This window comes from Sycon ciliatum, chromosome 1 (genome assembly GCF_964019385.1).
Source record: "Sycon ciliatum chromosome 1, ocSycCili1.1, whole genome shotgun sequence".
Lineage (NCBI taxonomy): Eukaryota > Metazoa > Porifera > Calcarea > Leucosolenida > Sycettidae > Sycon > Sycon ciliatum.
This window is the reverse complement of record NC_088643.1, coordinates 19,778,007-19,792,621: the sequence shown is the minus strand read 5'-3', so window position 1 is coordinate 19,792,621 and position 14,615 is coordinate 19,778,007. Positions and strand designations below refer to the sequence as shown.

The 14,615-nt window shown below is 48.5% G+C and overlaps 1 protein-coding gene across 1 annotated transcript in view; it reads left to right on the top strand.

Annotated features, from left to right (window-relative positions):
- Positions 1 to 14,615, top strand: part of LOC135817055 (phosphorylase b kinase regulatory subunit alpha, skeletal muscle isoform-like) — a 31,513-nt gene that overhangs the window by 12,126 nt on the left and 4,772 nt on the right. Inside the window, 13 exon segments of the mRNA XM_065330157.1 lie at positions 651 to 1,058; positions 1,320 to 1,401; positions 3,916 to 4,010; positions 4,806 to 4,957; positions 5,830 to 5,926; positions 6,722 to 7,034; positions 8,481 to 8,556; positions 9,397 to 9,474; positions 10,009 to 10,088; positions 12,377 to 12,585; positions 12,882 to 12,980; positions 13,735 to 13,838; positions 14,272 to 14,439. Of these exon segments, the coding sequence (XP_065186229.1) occupies positions 651 to 1,058; positions 1,320 to 1,401; positions 3,916 to 4,010; positions 4,806 to 4,957; positions 5,830 to 5,926; positions 6,722 to 7,034; positions 8,481 to 8,556; positions 9,397 to 9,474; positions 10,009 to 10,088; positions 12,377 to 12,585; positions 12,882 to 12,980; positions 13,735 to 13,838; positions 14,272 to 14,439 (1,961 nt within the window).

Sequence of the window (14,615 nt, the reverse complement as noted above, 5' to 3'; positions counted from 1 at the left end):
TTCTCCCCCTTCTCCCCCTTCTCTCTCCACTTGTCTTGGGTGCTAAGTAATCGTTCACTGGTTAGCCGCGGAGAACATGCCATCTGTCATGAGTTCGGAGTGGGCACCTTTGCCCATGCCTTCAACTCCTCTGATCGAGCTACGGTACTGCTCAATGAAATCCAGTCGTGTCACTCAAGTACACACCGGGCGGTGCGCAGCCCTAGACCTGCGAACACTGGGCTGCGAAGTGATGCAAGGCGCACACTTGAGTGACGCGACTATAAGTCTGACACTAGTAAACCACAGCCAGTACTAAGCTCAACTCTAGGTCTTTGATGGGGTGTCAAGTGAGTGCGTGCACTTCTGCACGCCTACTCAATATTATCCAAGTGCCTTTGTCATTGCCTAAAAGGCAACTTGTGTGTGTGTGCGCGCGCGCGTGTGTGTGTGTGTGTGTTTTGCTGTACCATCTTGAGTTTCTTTCAGTTGTTCTACATTGAATTGTGCAGACGCACACATGTCATTTGGACGGCTTCTGATGATGGATGCTGTGCATATGTCTGTTCTGCTGCAAAGGCTCTCATGCGTAATGTGTACATGTCTTTGCCTGTTGTGCTGCTGTGGCTCTGATGGATAATGTGTACTTGTATATGCGTGTTGTGCTACAGTGGCTCTGATAGCCGAGGATCACGACATAGAGCAGGAGCTGCTCGACTGCGGCGTGCCGTGCGATGCACTGCCGAACACGGTGGTGCTGCCAGCGCGCCGCCTCAGCAAGGTCTACGAGCAGCTGGGCCGCAACACCAAGCTGCGCCTGTCCGGCCGTCCCAACCAGAGCATTGGCGTCATCGGTACCAGCAAGCTGTACCGCTACCACCAGACCATGTTTGCGTTTGTGCCGGAGTTCCTCGACCAGGAGCAGTTCTACCTGTGCCTGGACATCGAGATGCTGGTGGACATGATCGAGACGGAGCTGGCCTACCTGCGTGCCAACTGGCGTGTGCTGGGTCGGCCGACGGTGACGCTACCGATCACGCGCAACATGCTACGCGCTGTAACCAAGCACCGCTATTCTGGTGAGTGACGCGGTGCATTGTAAGCCGGCTTGACAAGCACCACCGGAACGTTGTACGTTTAGAATTGGTTCAGTCCTTTGCAGTGTTTTGGGAATGGGTGTGTCAACCCGACCACTTTCTGTAATTTTCATACAGTGTAGAACGGTGGAAACAATGTGCAATAAAACGATGAAAGTAGGGGAAAAGAGTGAAGGTAACAATTATGATTCGAACACGTGACCAATGTAATTTTCATTGTGTCTTTCTGCGTTCCCACGCTAGGCGCACAGCCTCTGCATCCAGAGTACTCACCCATGCGGCAGCTGATTGAGAAGTTCCGGTCCGGCTTTGCCAGTGGTGTCAGGTATGAGAAACCATGCACCTACATGTAGATTGCACCTAAATGACACTGGAATGTGCAGTGTAGAAAGGAATGCTGATCACCTAAGTCTAAGTTACACTTGGAACCCATCAGGCCCTTGACACCGAAATTTTTATATTAGTACACCTAAAACACCACTTCCAATATCTGTTCCCACTGGATACAACTGTAGTAAAAAAAAAAATTATCGTATCCGTTCCCGAAGGGAACTCACGACGGCCGCTAACACCCGATAAACCCTAACGGCAGATGCAGCGCCTAACGGTGGGGGTGAGTGGGCAAGTCTCACAACCACTGGCACAAGTGCCGAAAATGACCCCATTAGCTGCATCCATGTACCCCTTGTGCCTGGCCACAAGTTCCCAGTTGACTATGGGTAGCAGCACGGCTGGAAAAAACCGCTCCCAGGCAGGACTTGAACCAGGTACCTCTCGTATCTCAATCATGGTCTTTGACCAACCCACTGTGCCTGCCTGAACTGTAGTAAGTACAGTGAAACTCCAGTGCGACGCACCTCCAGGGTACTGTATATCCCAGGTCTAATGACTCAAACAATGCCCAAGGTCCTAAAAAAAAGTACGCTATATGCGTAATACAAAAGGAAACAGTATGTCCTATCCTGGGTACTTTGTACCGAAGTTTCACTGTAAAAAATCAACAAAAATCACGATTCGCTTGAGACTCAGCTGGACTGAGTTTTCAGCATCCGTAGGAACGCCACCACCCTGCAAAGATCTAAGACGCAGATGCAGCTCCTAAAGCAGTGGGAGGTGAGTAGATCAGCCCCCTGGCAAAGTGGTCAAAGACCGAAAATCCCATGTTGCTGCATGCACGTTTTCCTCGTGCCAGGCCACGAGTTCCCAATAGCTATATCATAACACTCTTACCGTCCCGCCTATGCAATCACTGAACCAGTAGCTGGAGATTTCTTCAGGATATTGAATTCCTGCTTACAGCCGATTTTGATCAATCAGATCTCATCAGTGAAGGTATCATCATATTGCTGAGTAGCTAGAACAAGATATAAAGCACTTGATTCACGGCAGTCCAAACCTCTCTTGGTGGGAAATTCTGCTGCACAAGTACCGTATTTTACCGGTTGTAAGTCGACCCCGGTTATAGGTCGACCCCAGTATCTGGAGGTCTCAATTCTGAGTTTTAAAAGTGTTCACCCAAAGAAGCACTACTAACCACGTCCTGCTGCTAACACATCAACAAATCATGTAAACATTCCTTATTGGAGGGTGTAACGTCCCAATCCTTTAAAAAGGCCAATAAACTGGCAAAAATGTTTAAACATGCTGCACTCGTGCATGCAGTGCAGGTCATTTTTTGTAAGATACTGATAGTTCCCGGTTATAAGTCGAATCCCGGTTGTAAGTCGACCCCCGCCCTTTCTCCTTCTATTTTAAGTCGTAAAAGGTCGACTTACAACCGGAAAAATACGGTACTGTTTTCTGTGTTCGAAGTTGTTCTATAGCATGCAAAAAAAAACCAAGAAATGATATTCGTATTGGGATACTTATGCATTTTGTTGTACTTTATATGGGGCCTCAAAGGTCGGAAAATTTCGTTTTCGTAATTCCAGGTGGTCGTAAGTACACAAAATGCTGCATGCGTATCCCCCCATATGTCTGGGGTACTTTTAAGTTGACCCCCTCCCCCCTCCCCCCCCCCCCCCACACACACACAGATAAAACAGCACTTCCTCTGTAAAAGTGTTTTCACGGCCACTAATGGCGCATTTGGTTGGTACAGCCTGGAACTGCACAGTCATGTTCTGCTTGGGCTGTGCAGCAAGACAAAAAGATGCATGGCAAAAAAGGAACTGTGGACAATTACTTTACAGGCGACCTGCAATGGGACATATGCATCAATTTCCCACCGTTAGGTTTTGCGGGACAAGTCCACTACAACCGTACACACCTTGATACCAGCTCTGCATAAAAGGTCATGAACTTTGTGAGGTCATACACATAAAATTAATGTACAGTTGCGGCAAGTGAAATCCGACACTTGGCATAAGGGACTGCACCGTGCATCTTGCAGCCCTGCATACGTACAGTACATGTGCTGCATACAACTTTATCTGTCTGATGACAGAATTCGTACTCATCACAGTCAAGGTTCAAAAGGTGCTGGCAAAAATGAATGGGAATTGGATACCAATACTCCTTATGTGTACCAGGTGTACCATGTTTGTGAACTGTGTGTATCTAAGCTGTGACCTTTCGACCTGTTTGGGATGCATACGGCTCTATAGTACAAATTAGGTGCAGTGCATTACATCATTGATGTCCATTTGAGGCGCTGTCCCCTATGGCAAGTGTCGGATTTCACTTGCCACAACTGTACTATATTAAACGGGTGAAGGAGGGGGAGGGGGGGGGGACCTATGAAAAATCAAACACATCCTTTTTTGTGGATCAGCGTTTTACTCCACAAAGCCCTTCTGAAGGTAGTGTGCTGTTGCGCTGATCAATCTGTGCTTGGTAGAGTTCTTCTCGGTCACCTGGACGACTTCACGAGCACGTCGTGCATCCGACAGCTCAGCTTTCTGGAAACGCAGAGCCAACAGCCCGCTGACCTAGGTAAGCGCCGATCTCTTCTGGCCGTCTTTCTGCAGGCTGCTGTGTGCGTCTTCTTTTCTGCAGCGTGCCATGTATGTTTTCTTTTTCCAGCACGTCCTAGCATGTGGTTCAATAAGAAGTGTTTTTGAAGTACTACGTGTGCGTGCGCTGAAGTAGTACTGTGTGAATGCAATGATCATCATCTCCAGCCCATCGCATTCTCCTCGTGTTGTCCAATCTGCCTCTGTTCAATGTTCAATGCCCACACCAGCGAAACAAGGGACATTACCGTGCTGACCATGCCATGAACACTGTAGCGTCTTGTAGAAAAGCCAGTCTCCTATAGAAGCCTGTTTTGAATATACTAGTAAGCCTGATTTTCAAGATGCGCTATCGGCACCTAAGCCTGGTTTTAGTGTGTACATACATGGAAATACCTGGTTTGATTTGAACACAAGCCTAGCGCTGATATCAGCTTCTACAGGAATAAGCCCGTCCTTTATACGCGACATTACGGCGAGTGTTTCTCTGGTACACGCGAGTATCCTTGCATGTCACAGCCTTTGGACAATTCTTTTAAAAATATAAGAGAGGTTAAGGTGCACGTTACTTCTGACGTGATGCGAAAGTTCAGCTCGCGTTATTTGGCTCGCGCGTCGAAAAACAACGCGAGTGACCTGCAGCTCGCGTCGAAATTTGGAGTTTTACGCTGAATTTGACGTGAAATTGTGCGTCACGTCGGAAATAACGTGCATCTTAGCCTCTCTATTATCAATCAATGAATCAATGTGTTTTCGCTTGCGCTCTTCTTCTCAGGTAATCGATCGGGTAGTACGTTCAGTATCGACTCCATCCCTCACCACACGACCGCCGCCAGTGCTGCGTCGAGTCCCCACGACGAGTTGCTCCAGCCGGTATCTCCGCGATCGGCCCGTCGAGTGCTGACCGGCGGTGTTCGCCGTGTGCAGGTAAGTGTAGGGGAAAGGGGCCTCTGACTACGCGAATGGACTTTGTCATGATGCTGTTACCACCCCTCTCCCCTGCTCTCGGTAGATGGTGGTTATAAATACGTTGGAGTTAGAAGTGAGCGTGGTTTCACATCTATCACACGACCACGCGGGACAGCCATGTTGGTTGCAGCTCCAATCAATCCCTGCATCTATGCTATAACGGGCCACATGGTGTTGCCAGCCATGTTGGCTCCACTGTTCACATGCCATGATCACTTTCTACACGAATTTAGTCACATGACCAAGATCTGAAACCACTCTGTACACATGACATGCTGTTGTATTTCCTGTGTTCACGATATCCAAAAGGCTCAATCTTCCGTGAGACATTGTTTTCATGTTGCTGTGAAGTGAATGACTATGATCTCTAGAGCTCAACTGTTTCAGTCCAACCATCGACATAACTTTCGAATAAGATACATGTTGTTGTTGTTGTTGTTATTGTTGTTGTTGTTGTTGTTGTTGTTGTTGTTGTTGTTGTTGTTGTTGTTGTTGTTGTTGTTGTTGTTGTTGTTGTTGTTGTTGTTGTTGTTGTTGTTGTTGTTGTTGTTGTTGTTGTTGTTGTTTGGCTTTATTTAGAGTGGAGTTCCAAAACAGGCCTAAACCTAATGACAATGGTCCCACTGACACTACATTGTTCTTCTGTGCAGTGCCTGAGTTTGTCGTGCATGCGCATGGAAAGTCCACTATCTCTATGTGGTTCGAAAACTGGCTAAATGTTTACTAGAGTACATGGCTTACATGATTGTCTTGGTACTGTACGAGGTTCTATTCATGACGTTTTTTTCTCCTGTTTTTCTGCTTGTGCCTGCGCTTGCTGTGCTGGACAGCGGCGGGACAGCAGCATCTTTGGAATGATTCGCCGCTCTCGGCGGTCCATGACTGTCGACAGCGTCCCGGCATCGCTGAAGAAAGACTCCGGCAGCGGTGAGTGCAGACGAACACCTGCAGAAGTTGCGTTCTTGTAGCCCACATCATCCCGCACACTGGAATGCTACATGTACTGTGGGAGATTGTGCATTCTTTTAAGAGTGCTTCAGAATCCGTTTGGGCTCTTCCTGCATTTTCACAGAAGAACTTGGGGCATTCAAACGATCGTAACTCAGTCGATCCCCCGCCGAAATCAACAAATGAAAGAAATGATCATCAGCTGTCGGCTCGGACAACTGCGGGCTCTCTGCGATGATTTGTGACCGAGCGCTGAGCGCTTGGCTGTTTGTCATTTTCGTATTTCAACTGGTGAGCACTGCACCTGGCATTTGTTTGTGTACCCGCTATCCGGGGATTTCCCCGCTCGGTAGCCACGCAGGTTGTGATGTCACTCTCCTCACAGCTCCCTGTGACTTTTCAGGCGTGCCTTGCAAAACATTTGAAATGATTTGAGTAGTGAAGGAACCTGGAGTGGTGGGAGGCGGACAATTGCCGTGAATCGGTTGATTGGCCTCGGTAATCAGCTGATGTTCGTAGCATTCAGTCACTGGTATCAGGTGATCTTCCTAGTGAGCTTGAGTGGGCTATGATAGTCTCTCCAACAAGCCCAAGATCATGAAAGTCGGTAAAGTAGAACTGGCGCCATGGTAGAAATTGTGAACAATGTCAGTTTATTTGTATCATTTTGTACTTAGCATGTCACCATCGAATTTTCGTCTTGTGACTAGTGGCACACTAAAAGGGTTGACGTTGATGTTGATGGGTGTTGTGTGTGTGTTTGTCGCTGCACAGACATCCTTGACGCTCGTAAGGGAACGGACCCGTTGCTGCAGGTCCGGCCTCCGTCGCATATTGTCAATGATCCACTGCCACGCAATGGAGCCAACGCAAACGGCGACCAGCCGCATCGCGAAGCCGTTGCTGGCATGGACTCGTTGATGAGACTTAACAGCAATACGCCTTCCTTTGCCGCTCCGAGTGGCAACACTCCAAACTTCGCCTCGATCAACGGTAGCCTGAATGCGGAGGAGCTGCTGGATCAGCTCAAGTCGGCCGACTCCATAGAAGAGCAGGCCGAGGCTCTCCATTGCTTGAGCATGAGCAAGTAAGTGTAAACGGACATGACATGAGCTCGCCTTGACTGCTTCTCCGTCAGGGCATCAATGCAATTGGGTCACTACTTTCCCCCGAACTGGGCCGCTCAGTGCTTATGGCTTGTGCAGTTTTGATCATGCAGCACCTGTCACAGCCCAGCACCGTTCATGTGCTACAGCCTACAGGATGGATTTATTTTAGAACTTTATGAATTCAGTAGCTTGAGGGAGGTGAAATGGGGAAACTATTTACAGGTTGTATGTCATGCTTTTCAGTGTAGCAGGTAAAGCCTTCAAACGCTCTTCCTATATGCAGGGCATAGATTAACGGCCGGACATCGGACATTTTCCGGCCATTTTCGGCCACTGACCGGACGTTTTCAATTTCACCGGACATAGTGTCCGGTCAAAAAAGGAAAAAAAGAGCAGCGACCTTTCGACCTTTTATGCAGAGTTGGGCTTTCTTCGGAGCTTCGTGCCAACTGCGACTTGCATATCGTACAACTAACACGTCTACACCGTAGCCTCAGGCGTAGACTTCACCGTATTTACTTGATCCGCCTGTAGCAACGCGGTTGCTACAGTCACACTTTCGACCTTTGGTACATGGTGTCGACTTCGCACTTGAATCGATGGGTTGAACTGCAGTGCTGTTGTTCGCTCTTGAGAGGAAGATGTCATCTTTTATTTTTCACTCTTTCACTGACCAGGAATCATGGGAATGCAGATAGTCTTTTAGAATGTCTTCTGGAAAGCGAAAGGGAGATTCAGAGGACTTGCCGCCGGGCAAAAAGTCCGTGGTGTGAAGGCCGCTACTTGCGATAAGTGGATCTCGGACAACGATGCCTTCCGCCTGGCTGATTTATGACCGGCAGAAGAACGATCGGCTGTTAGCAGAATGTTTGAAGTGTTCCGTGTGCATCAAGTTTGTAGACAGAGTCCGCAGTTGTAAAAACGTCAGCGAGGCTTTCATAACCGGATCCAAGAACCTGAGAACATCAGCGTTCAAGGATCATGCTGGAACGGAGATGCATAAACGAGCAATGAATCGTTTCCACAGGCAAGAGTGTCCCGCTCGAAACGCCCTCGAATTCGCTCCAATTGCGAAGGCACTGTGCAAGATGGACGATGGTGCTGCCGCTATTGCACCACTCAAATTCGAACTGACTTACCTTCTCTGCAAGGAGCATATCGCGTTCGCAAAATTCGAGTCGTAATGTGTGAGATACGTCCACATAATGAGTCATTGTGAATATACTTCAGTACTACTAAAAAAAATAGAAGAAGAAACACCCTGAAAATGTGTTGTGGAAAATGTCCGGGCATGTCCGGACAGATTTCGAAACGGAAGGACATATGTCCGAGCTAAATGAAATCCTTAAGCTATGCCCTGATATGAATGTTGGAACTGTTGCTATCGCTGTACTTTCCATTCTGCCTTTGTGTACACCCTGCAGAGGAGCTGAGTGGGAAGTGCCGGGCTTTGGGGATGGCTGCACGGTGGCTTATCTAATGGAGGAGATTTACGAACGGGTACGGCTTCGTTGTCACAACATGCCTCTTTCTCAACTGTCTTTCTTGATGTCATGAAGTTTTGTCTTGGTTATACTTATACCAACGCATATGGCCGATTGGTTTGCAGGCCTGCCTGCGAATCATGAGGTCCCGAGTTCAAGACCCGCGCTGGTAGCAGGGAGCGTGTAAAAAGACTTTTTACGCGTGTTGAACTGCGCCGACACCCACGGTCAACTGGGTGCTCGGAGTGAGAATAACAAGGATGCAGTTTACAGGGTTATGGGCCGTTACACGCCCGATTGGTTGAGAGACTAACCTCCTCTCCCCTGACTCACTTGTGAGGTCTGCATTCGCCACTAAGGTTAACAGGCATAGTGGTGGCCTGCGGATGCGAAGGCTAGTTTGTGTGTTTCTGAACATTCAAGCGATGCCGACGCGGATCCCGCGAATATTATTATTATTATTATTATTATTATACTTATGAGAAATGTGAGCAATGTCGCTCCTGGAGACATGACATGATTTACTTTGCTTCAGCCAGAATTATGTAAGACTGCATAGGCATGCCGTATTTCCCCGAGTATAAGTCGCACCTTTTTACACTAAACTTCAGCCAACAAAGAGGGTGCAACTTACAATCGAGCATGACTTACTACTGAAGTGAATATATTGAAACGATAATGGCATGGACCTGAAAATGGGGATGCGACTTACAATCAACAGTATTCGTTCTGAAGGACAGACATCAGACGTCCAGTGGGTACACGCATATTTGATTCTTCCAGTGCCAGCATGCGTATCATTGTGATGTGACTGTGTGTAAGTTTCTTCCCTCTACTACTGATCTGCCTTTTCCAGGCTGGCCAGTTACAATATTGGTCTCTCGTTCGCCACATGGCCGGCCTGCGGAAGAAGAGGGTCGATGAACTTGCTGAGGTATGTGCGCATGGTGGACATTGCACTAGTGTGTGTGTGTGTGTGTGTGTGTCCGTGCATGTGTCCGTGCATGCATGCGTGCATGCATGCGTGCGTGTGATATCCTTGCAGGACTACACGTCAGCAAAGGGCTGTGTTGTACATTTTTCCTACCTGCAGTACCATAAAAAGTCTGTAAATAAGTACGTGCCCGAAATAAATCCCCCCCCCCCCCCCCCCCCCGGTTGTTTTTGCTCTGTCTGTTGCAGTCAAGTTGAACTTGATAAACATACTGCCCGAAATAGTACCAGTGTGATTTGCATGCTGTGATGTGGGCACATGTTTGGATAATTAGAATGTCCAGATACAGTTGTAAATAGAAGTTTTTTCCCTGGCCTTTTGGGGTTTGGGTCTATTTCATGTCCGACAATGCACAGCATCAGTCTGTTTTTTGCGCTGAGTGTTTATGCTGTGTCTCGTACTTGTCTGTCATACATGTACTTCTCATGGTACATACATGTACCTGTATACGTTTGTTCCTTGTTCTCTCTTCAGGCGGCAGCTGACCTCATTGTGCAGCAGAAACAGTTCACATTTGGCCTGCCACCGATCTCACACGAAATAACAATCAGCAGGTATGAGCTGCTCACAACTCTTGGTTTCTCAGATTTTAGAATATGCCTGCAATGTCCTGGAATGTCGCTCCAAGATGTGCGTCGTACCCCTGTGCAGTGACATCCGATCAGATAGTCTCTCTCTCTCTCTCTCTCTCTCTCTCTCTCTCTCTCTCTCTCTCTCTCTCTCTCTCTCTCTCTCTCTCTCTCTCTCTCTCTCTCTCTCTCTCTCTCTCTCTCTCTCTCTCTCTCTCTCTCTCTCTCTCTCTCTCTCTCTCTCTCTCTCTCTCTCTCTCTCTCTCTCTCTCTCTCTCACACACACACACACACACACACACATGCGCATGCACGCGCGCACACACACACACCATTGGACCATTGGACGCCCATCGCCGGAGGCGATGATGGCGATGCTACAGCAGAAGCCATAGCAGCTTGTGCTGGGATTGCACCATTCAACACACACACTACTACTATTACTATTGACAGCTGCCAGAATTGGCCACGCCGCTCCCAGATGGGAGGTACTGTCAGAGAGGTTAGGGGGGAGGAAGGCAATGCTCCAAGTGGCGATCCAGATCTTGCCGCCTCCGGAACCGTTGGTTGTGGCAAACTTGGCAGTGAAACTTGAATTGTTGGCGTTCAGCCATAGTGGGGCGCTTTGGACTGGTTCCACAACGGTGACGCTTGAGACCCGCAGCCAATTTAAACGAACGCTGACAGGTTGTGCAAGTTACACCCGGAACAACAAGAGGAGCAGGGGCAGGGGCCGGCGGCTGGTCGTCATCGCCTAGCAGACACTTATGCACCGCAAAGCCTCCTCTGCTATGTAGCCATCGGTTGCATGTTGGACACTGTACTGACCCAGGCTGCTCCGATACCGGGAGCTGACGGATTGTTGAATACTTGTGCCGGGCCATGTCGGAACTACGGCGGAACAGACGGTTGCAGTTTGGGCACTCAATGCTCTTCGGGGCAGGTTCCTTGTCCTCACCTGCTGCTGTCACCACTCCACGCCACTCTCCACGATCGCTTGCCAACTTAAACCAGGTACGCACTCCAGCCACGGATAGGTCCGTGTGGATGGTGTCCTTCCAGCAACGACGAGGTCCACAGAATGGCCGAGACTGAGGGAGACAGCCAAACAGCAACTGCTTCGGTACTCTGGTGCCATCAAGACGCGCCAGGTGCCCAAGCCACTCCAGCCGTCTCTGCTGCACCATGCGTGACAATGGTGTGGGATCACCCCACTGTGCTCGCAGTTCCTGTGAGGAGATGCGCTGTTCCCACTGTCGGCCGCGCGATACTCCAAGGATGGAGCGAATGTTGGCATGGTGAAACCGGTCCATTCTATCTAAATCTGCCTTCAACGGCGTCCAGCATTCTGAACCATACAGCACCGTTGACAGGACGCAAACGACATACAGGTGGCGCCTGGTAGGGAGGTTCAGGCTCCGGTCATGTAGGATGCGCCGAAGACCACCAAAGGCCCCTGCACCCTTTGCTAGACGGCTCCGAATGTCCGCTTGCGACCGCGAGTCCGGAGTGATGGTGGAACCAAGATAGGGGAATGAGGTGACTGCGTCAACCCTATCATTGCCAATGACCAAATCAGAGCAATCAGCAGGGCAAACTCCGAAACCTGCGACGAGAAGCTTGGTCTTGGTCATGCTCACTGTGAGACCCAAGCTGGATGCGACCTCACAAAAGGCAGACAGGGATTGATCGGCTGCGTTGCGAGTTGTAGCGAGCAGTACGGCATCATCCGCAAACTCGAAGTCATCAGCATGGCCGGACTCGGAGTGGGGACGCCGCCTAGTGACACGAGGGAACAGCTGGCCATCAATTGTGAAGCTGAAGTCCACACTAGAGTCTATTCCTCGCTCCACGAGAAGGGATCGCCAACGCTCAATAACTAAGCCCAAGTACAAGTACAAGTTAATCAGTACAGGTGCCATCACGCACCCTTGGCACAGCCCATTCTTGACACACACACACACACACACACACACACACACGCACACGCACACACACGCACGCACACACACACACGGCTTGATATTGTTATAATAATCTTGTTTCCCCCGAATACTAGTAAGTTGGAGTACACCATGAAGATGTTTTCATGTAGGTGGTGACTATAGTGGTCTGCAGTACTTATGAGACCACCAGTGACACACGAGTAGACACATATTTGTACTGCTCTGATCCGCTTATTTGTTGGCGATGCCTCTATTATACAAACCCTGGCATATGTGTCATTATTGCGGTTTGTGTTGTTGCTGCTTCTTCTTCCACGCTGTATGTAGTCCGCTGCCCTCAGAGGAGCTGAAGCAGCGTATCTACGAGATCTACGGTGAAGACTTCAGCTCGGCTGTCCTGGCGCAGGAGTTGCTGGTCTACCTGGCCATGTTTGTGAGAAGTGAGCCGGCGCTGTTCAACTCCATGCTGCGCCTGCGCATCAGTCTCATCATGCGTGTCATGGCGTCGGAGCTGGCGCGGAAAACCAACTCTCCAGGTGAGTGGAGCACTCCCCCCCCCTCTCTCATTGGAAGGTATGTTACATCATACTTCAATTTGAGGTGTTTTGTATGGAACGACATCACAAACGCTGGCTTGCCTTTCCGTACAAAGCATACATTATGATGTCATTCATCATTTGAGATGTTTCGTACAGAGTGGCATCACAAGCACCGGTATTTGTTTACTTGTGTATTTTTTGTAAAGACACACTATCCGTATTGTTTCTACTTCCTGAAGTACATCAAGTTAGGTCATTGCGCAATGTTGTGCAATGCTCTGCGTCCACTGCAGTGCATGATGCGTCAGATCAACTAGTCAGCTTGAGTCCAGCGGAGATGAAATCCCTGTTGCACTTCATCCTGAGCGGCAAGGAATTTCTCGTGGAGGGCGGTAAGCATTCCGTGTCCATGCAGAATGAAACTAGCAGGAGTATCTTTGCAGTAGTCACCCTTGAACCTGAATGCTATTTACATTCGCTAATGTGTTAAGCCGCGCTGCCCATCATGCGGTTATGCTAGTGTTTGTGCTTGCAAAAGTATGAAATTCCATGCTGGAAAACTGCGTGATTGACTATGAAGAAGGAAACATGCTAGGCAGGATCCAGGATGTGTTGAATAAACTCACTGCGCAATGGCAGAGTTTATACTACGAACACCCCACACAAGCATCTGGGGATGGTTGTGTGGGGTGTTTAGCAGTGCATTCCCGACCCCAGCGTACTCACATGCATTACTCATGCCTTCCATATTTGGCAATGCACAGTGGATTTATTCTACAGTGTATAGAATAATTTTAATTTTTTTTAAATTTATTTTGTAGAATAATTTTAAGCTTACGATTCATGTGAAAGTCAGTTAGACTGAATTGTCCGCATTTACTGGACTGTCACCGCCTTCAATCGAGGCACATCTGCACTGAGCTCAAGTATTAGGAGTTGGAAAGGGATGGTTTTCACTTTTCCTTTGCCTGGGAAATAAAAACCAGCTGGGCTTCAATGGGCTAACGCCATACGTAGACATAATAAGAGCTGATGAAACCTAACAAGGCTGATACAGCTAGTTGCCCAAAGATTGAGTAGACATAAGATATTTTCAGAATTCAGATTCATTGTTCTTCATTCTATTTCTTCTCTTGCCGTGCTTAGTTACCGGTGAAGAAGGCAGTAACTACAAAGATCGCTACTCCATTGTTGCAGCCAGCCACAAGCAGCAGCCATCTAGAGTGCTGCAGATTCGAGAGAGTGTTGAGGTTAGTTGAGGCACAAATTCCACAAAACTGATGGGGGTACTGAGACATTCAATGTATGGTTTGTGCTTGGTAGATGTGTTGGAGCTAGGTGTCAGATTGTTGAATGTCTCAGTATCCCTGTCACTTCTGTGCCCAAGTTAGTTGTGGCACTATCTGACTATACTTGTTCATGATCTGGCAACATTGGTGGACCGCCAGTCATAACTCTTGATATGTAGTCCTTCTGCTTATCCATGAATACGGTTTGCCATCCTCATTTCTCTGTTTGTAATCATCACTTAGTTCTCTCCTTCTCTTGTCTTTGGTATGGTCGGAGGAAGTGCAATCTGGAAAAGAAATTAAATTTTTTGTTATAAACTTCATGTGCCGAACAGGAGTTTTTTCTTCTTCTTTTCTTTCTTTCCTTTTTTTATGCTCACCGCGCTCATTACAGGTACTGACTAGTATGAGTGGAGATGCTAGCCGTGAGATGCTGGAGAATGAGCTGGATGAGGCCGACCACTATCGTCACGGGCAATGGCTGCGGCGACGCCAGCTGGACGGCGCTCTGAACCGAGTGCCGGTCGACTTCTATCCGAAAGTCTGGCACGTTCTGGATCGGGTTAGTGACGTTACATGACTTTGTCTTGTGCACCGTTATCTGGAAGTTGGAATAACAAAACTTATAAATTTAACGTCACCTGAGGAGGAATGAGTGCTACAAAATGCCTCATATCCTTGAATCCTTCGAAATAGTGGTAGCGGCTTCGGCGATCACTTATAAGAAAGGGTTCTCCC